This window comes from Fusarium oxysporum, chromosome 9 (genome assembly GCF_000149955.1).
Source record: "Fusarium oxysporum f. sp. lycopersici 4287 chromosome 9, whole genome shotgun sequence".
Taxonomy (NCBI): domain Eukaryota; kingdom Fungi; phylum Ascomycota; class Sordariomycetes; order Hypocreales; family Nectriaceae; genus Fusarium; species Fusarium oxysporum.
Window position 1 is genome coordinate 1,479,166 of NC_030994.1, and position 9,879 is coordinate 1,489,044.

Here is a 9,879-nt window from a genome sequence, read left to right on the forward strand (position 1 = left end):
CATACCTAATGAACCATAAGCACAATTTTAATTATTAGCACTGAAAATGTTTGACATTATAATATTCATGTTTTGCTCCAAGATAAGTGTGATTTCGAATTATCAACTCAGCTTCATCCGTTTGAAACGATAAAAACGCCATTCCCAGACCTCAGCGTCATATAATCCATTCCATATGTCAGTAAAAAGAACTGATCCTATTCAAACATTGTGTAAAAGCACAGTAATTGCATCAAAGAAGACTGCCGACTCATGCTGTCAGTCTCGTCGGTCACTGTATCTCCTATAAGCCTCACGATCTTCATGATGCTGCCGTGAATAACGTGGCTCCCTGTGGCTCATATACTCTCGAGCCCGTCGATCACTCCAGCGAGGTTCAGGGTCAACGTACTTGTAGTCGTCGGGCCTTCGATCTTCTCGCCTCTCCTTAAATTCACGGCGCCGTCGAAGATCCTCTTCAATATGCTTGAAGCGATCATTGTCTCTTCGAACGTCACGCTCACGATGGCCGTCATCTAATCTTGCTCGCTCAAGCGGCTTGTCGGTGCGACTAGGTCTGATATCATGAGAATCATCTCGTCGGGGCGCAGTGCCGCGCACATGACGGACGCTAAGTCTTGCTGCCTGGATAATTCGTGGCGGCTCTCCTTTCCATGGCTGTTCTCGGGGAGAATGATATTCGACTCTAGGCGAGCAACTTTCGTCACGGTAGCGACGGCCGGGGGAATTGAACCGCACATGCTGCCGATCAGAATGTTGAGAGGAGCGGTCATCAGCCATATATTCGGCATTCTTTCTGAGGTTGCGAGGATCCTGGATGATAATGTTTTCGTGATGATCGGAAGGCATACGCTTCGGGTTCGGGCTACGCCCTCGACCCCGTTGCGGGCTGCTACCGGAACCAATGGACGACGGCCTTGTGTCCTCGCTTTCATCTTCTGACCACTCGTCACCGTCACCATCAGATGGCGAGGAACTTCGGCCTGAGCTATGATAAACCTTGACCTTTTCTTCAATATTGAACCCTGACTCTGGTGCCGTTTTCTTTGGTGAGCGATTGCCTGCCTCGAATGGAGTCTTGGGTGCACCGGGACCTGATGATGGCATCTGTGGAGGAGCCTTCGCCCCTGGCAATGGCCCATGTGGTGGTCGGTCGATGGGGATATTGATCGCTGGTAGTCTTGGGGGTGGTCGAACTGGAACTTGTCCTTGTGCTGGTGCTGGTGCTGGTACTGGTGCTACGACACCTGCATTATGAGGGACCGCATTTCCTGGCTCTGCAGGTGGCATGACACTTTGCTGTGCGTTGTTGAATGGACCTTGTCGAGGGGAGTGGGCTTGGGGCATACGAGGAACGTTTTGTTCCCCCATAGGAGGCCTGAGTTGGCCGTTCAATCTTGGATCAGTCGCTGGAGGAGGCGCTGGTCTGACAGGGGCTGCAACAGCAGGAGCAGCAGTAGGAGGAGGGGGCACAAATCCTTGGGGAAGGGTAACAGAGGGTAACCCTCCCATTCGTGGTTGGGCAGGTGTTTGTTGGGTTTGCCTTGGCTGTCTCATCGATCCATGTGTATCGAGAGTTCTGGAGCTATGCCGACCATCGGCGGGCATCCTCTGGAAATATGCATTGATTGCCACTCTCTCGAGCCTAGGAGATTTGCTCCTCTTCGAGTGGCTTCTATGCTTTCTGGAGCTTCGTACACTTCTGTCATCCCGGTGTCTGGGATCATCTGCCGCCCGCCATTCTGATTCGATCTGGGCCAACTTATAGTAGAACCGGAAGTCACGGTCCTCTTTGGTCAGATCAGCTTGAGCCCTGTCGAGCTGGAGCTGGATAGTCTCGTTCTTGTCTTGCTTCTTCTTTGAGACAGATCTTGTGGTTTTATCTAAGTGCTCGATCCTCTCCTTGATCCTTGATTGGGACATATTCTTGTCTGTACGAGTGATGGTCTCCCAGTCATATTCTGTATCCCGTGCCTTGCCACCACTGGAGGCACCAGGGGTCTTTTCGAGGCGGAGAGCTCTGTACATAGGAGGCTCCCCGCTTCGGGCATTCTTGATCTCAGCAGGATCTTGCCGCCGCAGATACATGGGAGGGTCGGGAGGATGGCTATAGGGCTGGGTGTTGGCAGGCATGAATGCAGGAAGTCCTGCGGGGGCTCCGTTCTGCTGGGGCATTGAAGGTCGTGTTTGGGGAGCTTGAGTATGATGCATTGGTGCTGGGATTTTTTGAGGCATAGCCCCGACAGGAGGAAAACCAGCCATAGTGTGATTGGTATGTGCTAGGTGAATGGGGAATTCCAATTCTGGGATTGATACGATTGAGAGGAAGAATAGGGCTATGATATATACGACTGGAGATGGAGAGCTTGGGTGGGCGCAGCTTGAGGGGGGGGAGGGGGGGGGGGGGGATTCGAAAGCTCCTGGGTCCAAAGACTTGTGCAAAATAAAAAGTGAGGCTGGCGAAATAGCAAAGGGATGCGTCCTAGTAAGAAGATGGGGGGCGGATGGAAGGTTGAAGACCAAGGAGTGGCGCAGTACAGCCTTGTTGAGGCAGGTGTGTCAAGCAGTTGGAGAAAGCTTTCTTTGCTTGCAAAGATGAGGAAATGAATAACTGTTTGTTCGAGCTGAATTGGGAGTGTCTCTGGATCTCCGTGGGAAACTCACAGGGCGAGTGAGGGTCTATTTGAGCTTGAATATCCATTGCTCAAGATAAGTACGTATTGGCATTGGTTGCTTGATCTGGTATCCCGACACAATACGGCAGTGATGAATACTCTTGATGATGAAAGTCGGGTTTGTGTTACTGAGAAACTGAAGGTTGTTGTTAAAAGGCGAACCATACATTGGTCGTTCTGCGCTCGAGTTGGCGGTTCGCCCGTTAACCTCCACCAACAGCACAACCGCTTGGCGCAAGCCAACTACGCACATTGATTGCGACATCATGAATAAGCCTATAATAAGACTCTCAGCCGAGGTGAACTAGGTAATCGGCAAATGCATTCCTTGCCGACCTCTGCTGAGATACGGCATCGTTCGCCTGGTCGACGCGGCCAGACTGACTTGCATCAGGCAATCTGCAGGATCCAACGACTCAAGATAGTCCTTTCAACCGGCGCCTCCATTATGTGTTACCGCATGTTGTCTCGATATGGCGACCGACGATGGACGATGAGGCAAGTTGCCGAGAGGCTGGCCTGAGACGATTTGTGACCCGACACCGACAGCCCGTTCTGTCAGCGCCCAGATATGCAGGATGCGATCGCCGTTTCTAAGATACAGCATCCCATGCTAGCTATGCTATGCTATTCACTATGACTAAGTGTCTGGGTGTGTTACTCTGCGGCCCTCGGTCGCCCGGTGAGAGTTTAACACGGTGATCTGGAGATCTTTTACGCTGCGTAACCATTTGTTCGAGTTCAAAGAGGCCCTGCATTGATGTGCTGTTGAATCAGATAATTGCCTCGGATACACCATGGCTGGACTCAAAAAATCACCACAAACTCGTTGGGTGTTGATGTCGTTCGATATGTCCGAAGCTTGTGCTACTGAGGACGAGAGGACAGACACAGACGCAGCGCATCGCCACAATCTAGAAGTGTAGTCTATCGTGGGATTAGGCCTTGTCCGCCATGGCACGAATGTCAGACCGACAGGTCCGGGTTGGACATATCGAGGAATCGGTGAAACAAGTTGAGACTTGCACTAAGGAATAGCCTCACGGGAAGGTCGGGTATGCAAGTGATTGCAGAGAATGTACAGTAGTGAGCTGAATGATGTGCATATTTGGTTGATATGGTCATTGATTACCATCTCTCGCAAGGCAGACAGACAGTCGTGCTAAAGTGCGGATTACGGTTCTAGATACGATACTTCGTCTGTTGGATCGCCAAGTCAGCGGCATTTAGGATTAACATGGTTGAAAATGCGCGCGAAGTGAGACTGAAGCATAATAACTCAATCAGCCTTGATTGCCTTGGAAGTGAGAGTGTCCAGAGTGTAGATGGTGGTAACGCAATCCATTTACACCGCGTCACGGCCCATCCCATCTTATGCACGATATAGTCAGCAGCTTGTTCGAAAAGCGCCCTAGTTCTGTTGCAACTCTATGTGAGTATGTCGAACATATTATGATGCGGAGGTAGAATGACCCAGTCTAGAAGTGCATGTGCGGCGCAGGCTATTGATGATGGATGGCCTCTATGAGTTTCTATACGTCGAGATACAATGCGACAACAAAATGAGGCGAAAGTGAACATGTTTCATGTTTTAGTCGTTATGAATTGTGTATGAATTCTGAGACATGAATACGGGTTTTATCAGTCTTGATCTGAGACAGCAAAACACAGCATAGCATAGCAGGGCACGGCACGGCAACACATAATACAGTTGGCGATAGTACAAAGGCGTGTCTACCGCGTGGCCGTGTGACCTGTCAAGAGGGTTCAATATATCAATTCTTCCCGATGGCGATACAAACGTCGATCATCAGGCAACTGGCCGCCTGTCAACTGAGGTTACACTGAGACATGCCCGAGTTCCATGAGAATTCAACTCAGAACGGGCGTGTCTGTTATATCTTCTGCGACGGAATACTCGAGGCGCTTCTCCTTCACACCCTCAATTTCATGTCTGCTAACTCTGGCCGGGCGCCCGAACATGGCTGCCTTGTGGATGCCTCGTGAGGGGTCGATTACTTTGCTTTTTCTTTTTTCTTGGTCTGAGGGCGACCGACTACTCTTTTTGTTAATCCGGTTGCAAGTCTTGGTTATTGGTTTACACCAGCGACATTCGTCAATGGCCGACAACATCATTTGCCTTCAGAATGCATCCCTAGGAATCAGAGCATCGGTACACGTACATCATCCAATATCTCCGTACCCTTGTCGGTCATTCCAGAAGGTGACTAGTCGGTAGAGATTCAGGCAATGCCGGCATATTGTCTCAAACACGCCCGATGTAAAGCACCAAGATCTCGAGTGGTACAATGTCTTCCCAATGTCCCATGGGGCCACTAAGCCTGCAATTACTATATGTTTGTCTGGAGGCCGAAATAGATACCAAAACTTGTTGTCTTCAGAGCATTGTATGACTGGTGACATGCCAGGAGAATGCTGTGTCAAGTCTAGACTCTCCTTCTTATTCCTTTCAATGCCGTCGGTGAGTCTCAGGGTGGCCTTTTCAACCTTCTGCCTCACAATTGCCTTGTCGGTCTCATTCGAGGCCGAATTCGTCAGCCCAACAGAACGTGTTGGTCCTGTCTTCTTCCCAAGAAGCCACGACTACCATTTCCATGACTCGGTTTCTATTTCCAATCTGTTTTCCCAGTTTTTAAAGCGCACTTCTTGCTCTTCCGAGGCGTTGGTGACGTGGATCGATGAGGCACCTCTAACGAGTTGCTCAAGTCAGCAACTGAGAGAGCACGTCTGTTCAGTGCAGGGGAAAAGATCGAAAGAATTTCGAGTATTCTCGTCTTATTGCAGAATAATAAACCTAGAAATACCAGAAATCCTCTATATCGCGATTGCGATACATCCATCAGTGTTAATCTTCTTATGTAACTCGTCTGTTTCAAAGAGCACAGCTCATTGTGCCGGTAAAGATTCATCATAATAGATTCGCACTGGTAAACTATACTTACTCTTCGATTTTCGCTTCCCCGCCATCCATAGCAATCTGCTGGGATTGATGATAGTCCTGTTCCCTCCTCTCCCACGATGTTAAGATATCAAATGGTCTTCAGATCTGGCAACGGCACGGAACAATGCAGCATCATCATGTTGTCCAGGGCCCTTTGAAGCCCCTTGGCTCTGAATATTGACGAATGTACGGGCTCATACAGAGACGCAGGTCATTGCATGTCAGGCTACAAGTTCCATCGTGACTTGGAGCTTGTAAGGAGATGCATTGTGGTTATCATACTCGACCTCCTAGGGTATTCAAAGGCAGGCTTTAATTTCTCAAGCCGTGTTGAGAAACCTAGTGTTATATCTCCACCGCAATCACTTAGTTCATTTTTGCTTTAAAGGTGTTAAAACACTGACAGTTCAAACCTATACTACTCGTAGTCCCTGCCACTGGCTGCTGACTCAGTGAAGAAATCGTTTCTGGAATTTACTACTCTCGCAAGACTTTCTTAATTGATATTGCTGTTACATTTGTAATTCTAAGTTTTAATTCTGTCCTAGTTGACTTTGATCCTGCAAAAATGCTATAGATATAGGCATATTTCCATCTCAAGATTTCTTTACAATTAGAGAGTCTACATACCCAACCCATTGACGTTTTTCCACGTCTGGAAACCAAAGCTGTCTCATATGAAAATCACTTAAGCTCAGAGTAGTTTGAAGAAGCTTGGGAGAACTGGTGAAGCTCGCAAATAGCAAGGATATCACTTCAGCCCTCTAGGCACCCACGCCCCATCAACCCCAACGCACCATTCTCACCAATCATCGGCTTCTTGCAGACATGAACCACCTGGTTATATATCAAAGTAGTTGTCTACTCATTCAGCGAAGTAGCTCAGTCAGTTAACAATATGTTACTCAACTATTACTTACCTTGCCGCCTATGGTCCCCCCTTGCTTCGTTTCTTTTTGTTCGATGTTCGATTCCCGGCTTCCGTCGTTTGCTCCGAGGTGGAGTCATATTCTGATATAAAAATCAAATTCATTGGTATAGGTACATACATGTCTGTGTCGTTGTAGCATGCAGTTGCCTTATACCTATAAACCCTTCTACTGCCGTCTTCAGCGTTGAGCCTGATAGCCTTGCCTCACTAATCTCCATTACTATACAAGCCTTATGCCAGATACACGTAGGAATTGCCCTCTCTTTCGATGTAATCCTTCTCAATAAGACTGCATCTAGCGTTAGCCACCTTCAGACAGTATCATTAACGTATTGTGTCACATACCTTTCGATCTCCTTCTTAATCGCCGCCGGCTCAACACTACCTCTTTTCTTCGTCAGGTTGATGACCTCTGCCACTAGGTCACTGTGACCCATGCTCTTGCGACTTTTCATTATTCTAACGATGGCTGCCTGTGTCTCAAAGCGTCGGTCTTGAGCGATCCTTTCATGTGTAGCCTTGTTCTCCTCCTTTGTCTCCTTCAGCTGGATCTGATTAATCTTGACTCTGTACTTGGGATCCGTAAACGTTTTGTTAAAAGTAAACGTATCAGTAGGCTTGACATCACGACCTTTCGGGTGCTTGGTTAGCACTCGCGCTTTGCCGCAAGCGAGCGACTGAAGTGTGCGATCAAGATCACCGCCTGAAAGACCGGTTCCCGTAGCGATCTGTTCATATGCCAAGAATCCGTCAGCCGGCACGCTGTTGAACATCATCAGAACCACAGCCTGGTATGCAGATACAAGAAGCTCCTTCGGCCCCTTGGCGAAGATGCCCTTGAGGGAGCAGTGAGCTAATGAGTGCTTCCACGTCAAGGCTCGTCCTGTATGCTTATTCTTGTAATACTTGTCAAACCTCTCGATCTGCGTAGCAACCTCATCCGGCAGGTTGAGACGAACATCCGGGTAAGTTGGCCATGCAGCAGCGGACAAAATCATGACGGAAAGGTCCAGAGGATTCTTGCGCTCAGCACTGCCTTGACACCATTGCTTGAAAGACTCCATTTCATCCTTGGCGAGTTCCTGATCCTTGAACATCTGTTCCAGATTATGTGTAAAATTCGCACCGCACTCTCCTCGAAGCTTTGTTAACATGTTGCGCTCAGCATCTTGGCTGGCACTTCGTCCCATGAGCAATCTCCGAGCCAAGTCTTTCTTGTAAAATGCCTCGAAGGCGTCCTTGCCCTCGATGAAGCGGAACAGCTCGAGCGCCTGATCAAGCTGTCTATCAAGCTCAGCATCTTCATCACCAGTGCTGGCTTGACCTTCCTTCTCAGCTGTCGCTCGATCTTTCACATCTGACAGGAGCTCTTTAGGTAGTGACTTCAAGCCACCTCGCAGAAGCATGTCTATATATTTGGCGATCATCTCGCCGATTTTGGATGTTCCCGTGTCCCAGCAAGAGGCAGCTTTGCGGTCGTTCATGAACTTCCCAAAAGAATCCCTCATGCCCCAAAGGAAGTCTTCGTCCTTATTAAAAGCATCTCGAATCATCAGGTCGAGTGATCGACGGAGTTCTAATAAGCGCAAAACCATTTGGTCACCCTTGTCTTTGTCGCTGATGATTGTCGAACCCGTTGATTGGATGTAGTCGCCCCATGGATCCTTCATCTTCTTTTGGATCCCTGATAACCGAAGCAAATCATACAAAGCCTTCATTGACTCAACTTCTCTATCAGCCAGCAGCTTCGCCAGGTTGCCACCGTTGAGAAGCTTTTCTGAGTAGTTGGTGATGAGATGGGTGTGCGCAGAGTCCATAAGTTGCTTCTCTGTCGTACTATCGAGGTTGAATTGGATGCAGCGATAGTCTTCCTTTTTCAGTAACTTCTCGCAAACCAAAATGTAGTCCTTGAGACTTGATGTGCTCCAAGCTTCGCCAAATTCTTTGAAGTATCTCTCAGACTGCTCTAAAAAGTAGGGCTCAAAGTGCTTGATATAGACCTCCAAAACATAAAGCATCATGATAGAATCTTTCAGTAATGCAGGTTCGATTTGGTCGATGCCTCTTCGATCGTTCTCAACCAAATCGCAAACACCTGCGATTAGCTTCACGCCGACGGAGGTTTTATAGGCCTGAGTCTGGGATGGGAATGCCATCTTTCTGAACTGCTGGATCGCCATATCGTTTATAGATGCAAGATTCTTCTGTAGTAAATATGTTCGGTCGAGGTAGCTGAATGTTGATCTGATCAATATCTGCAAGTAATTCTTAGCATCTCAAACCCATATAGAAACATCCAGCCTACTGTTTGTGTATTCCAAGTCTTCCATTCCGCTAGTGCGCTCTTCACAGTATCGAGGTTCGAAGCATGTCCATTCTTCTGGATTCTAGGTAGCACAATCCGCTGCAAGTGTGCATCAATTCTCTCTTTGAGCATTTGGTACACCTTCGCGGGATCCCCCTTTCGACAGACATCCTCAACACCCCTGTACAGCCTTTCTAAGGGGACATCAGGTGTCCGTCCCGCAAAGACAGCCTCTAGGGAATCCTCGAGCTCCTTCTCCGTCCGCTTATAGTACTCCGCGACCTGGGTATCTCGACTCGTGGGCGCTCGTAGGTTCTTGATAACAAGCTTCTTGGAACCAGCATAAGGCTTGAACGCAGAAGGTGGCTGCGTTAGGTCGATGGTCTCGGGGAGCTTGCCCCGCGCTTTGGCGGTGGTCATTTCGAAGCGCGCTCGCTTGGAGGCGCCAAGGGGAGGTGATGCTGAGGACGATGAGTCTAACCGCGGCCTTCGCCGGGAGGGAGAGGTTGTTTCCGACGCCAACGGTTGCATGGAGTGAACCCAGGCGATATATCAAGAAAAGAACGAGGCCTGGAACAACCGTTCGAAGAGCTGTCGCGCAGGCCTCGGTTTCTCGGACTGTCCGGTGTTTGGTTGCGGTATTCAATCGTGAGCAGACGTAGGCGGGAAGTGTATTATCAGAATATTTCTTGATTAGAATCAAACGAAAATGAACTATCGAAAAAGCGTCAAGGCAATACTCTTGGGGATGATGGCAAGTCTGAATAATATATGAGGTGGGTATGTTGATTGAAGGTGCTTGTGTCCATGATAAGATAAGAAACTGGAGCTACCGCCATCTATCTCCGGCTTAAAGAGCGTCATCGGTTTGTATGACAAAAACAATGCAACAACTTGCGTGCTATACATGATTTTACAAGACAAGAATGTAATCGCAATCTTCGAAAGGACACAAGATTGGCATTCTAGCTCCATCGAAGCCTTCTCTGAATCAAGTTCAACTCTC

The 9,879-nt window shown here is 48.5% G+C and overlaps 3 protein-coding genes across 4 annotated transcripts; 1 reads left to right on the plus strand and 2 right to left on the minus strand.

Annotated features, from left to right (window-relative positions):
* Window positions 1–13: 13 nt before the first annotated feature.
* FOXG_09371 (uncharacterized protein) lies at window positions 14–2,370 on the minus strand. The gene has a single exon (XM_018388510.1). It carries the CDS (start codon window positions 2,260–2,262, stop codon window positions 259–261), a length of 2,004 nt encoding a protein of 667 aa, XP_018246586.1. The 5' UTR covers window positions 2,263–2,370; the 3' UTR covers window positions 14–258.
* A 2,251-nt stretch (window positions 2,371–4,621) lies between these two features.
* On the plus strand, window positions 4,622–6,050 carry FOXG_20039 (uncharacterized protein). Its single transcript, XM_018400316.1, has one exon. It carries the CDS (start codon window positions 4,996–4,998, stop codon window positions 5,608–5,610), a length of 615 nt encoding a protein of 204 aa, XP_018246587.1. The 5' UTR covers window positions 4,622–4,995; the 3' UTR covers window positions 5,611–6,050.
* A 71-nt stretch (window positions 6,051–6,121) lies between these two features.
* On the minus strand, window positions 6,122–9,725 carry FOXG_09372 (uncharacterized protein). 2 transcript variants are annotated; one of them, XM_018388511.1, is made up of 3 exons: window positions 8,874–9,725; window positions 6,914–8,823; window positions 6,122–6,857 (listed from the first exon to the last, which is right to left on the minus strand). In XM_018388511.1, exons 1-3 carry the CDS (start codon window positions 9,402–9,404, stop codon window positions 6,800–6,802), a joined length of 2,499 nt encoding a protein of 832 aa, XP_018246588.1. In that variant the 5' UTR covers window positions 9,405–9,725; the 3' UTR covers window positions 6,122–6,799. The 2 variants fall into 2 exon arrangements, with proteins under 2 accessions (XP_018246588.1, XP_018246589.1); XM_018388512.1 differs by having other exon boundaries at window positions 6,914–9,725.
* Window positions 9,726–9,879: the final 154 nt, after the last annotated feature.

Coding starts and splice junctions, on each gene's coding strand:
- FOXG_09371 (XM_018388510.1), bottom strand. CDS start 2,262: ATGGCTGGTTTTCCTCCTGTCGGGGCTATGCCTCAAAAAATCCCAGCA.
- FOXG_20039 (XM_018400316.1), top strand. CDS start 4,996: ATGTCCCATGGGGCCACTAAGCCTGCAATTACTATATGTTTGTCTGGA.
- FOXG_09372 (XM_018388511.1), bottom strand. CDS start 9,404: ATGCAACCGTTGGCGTCGGAAACAACCTCTCCCTCCCGGCGAAGGCCG. Junction 8,824..8,873: donor AGACTTGGAATACACAAACA/GTAGGCTGGATG, acceptor AATTACTTGCAG/ATATTGATCAGATCAACATT. Junction 6,858..6,913: donor ATTAAGAAGGAGATCGAAAG/GTATGTGACACA, acceptor CGCTAGATGCAG/TCTTATTGAGAAGGATTACA.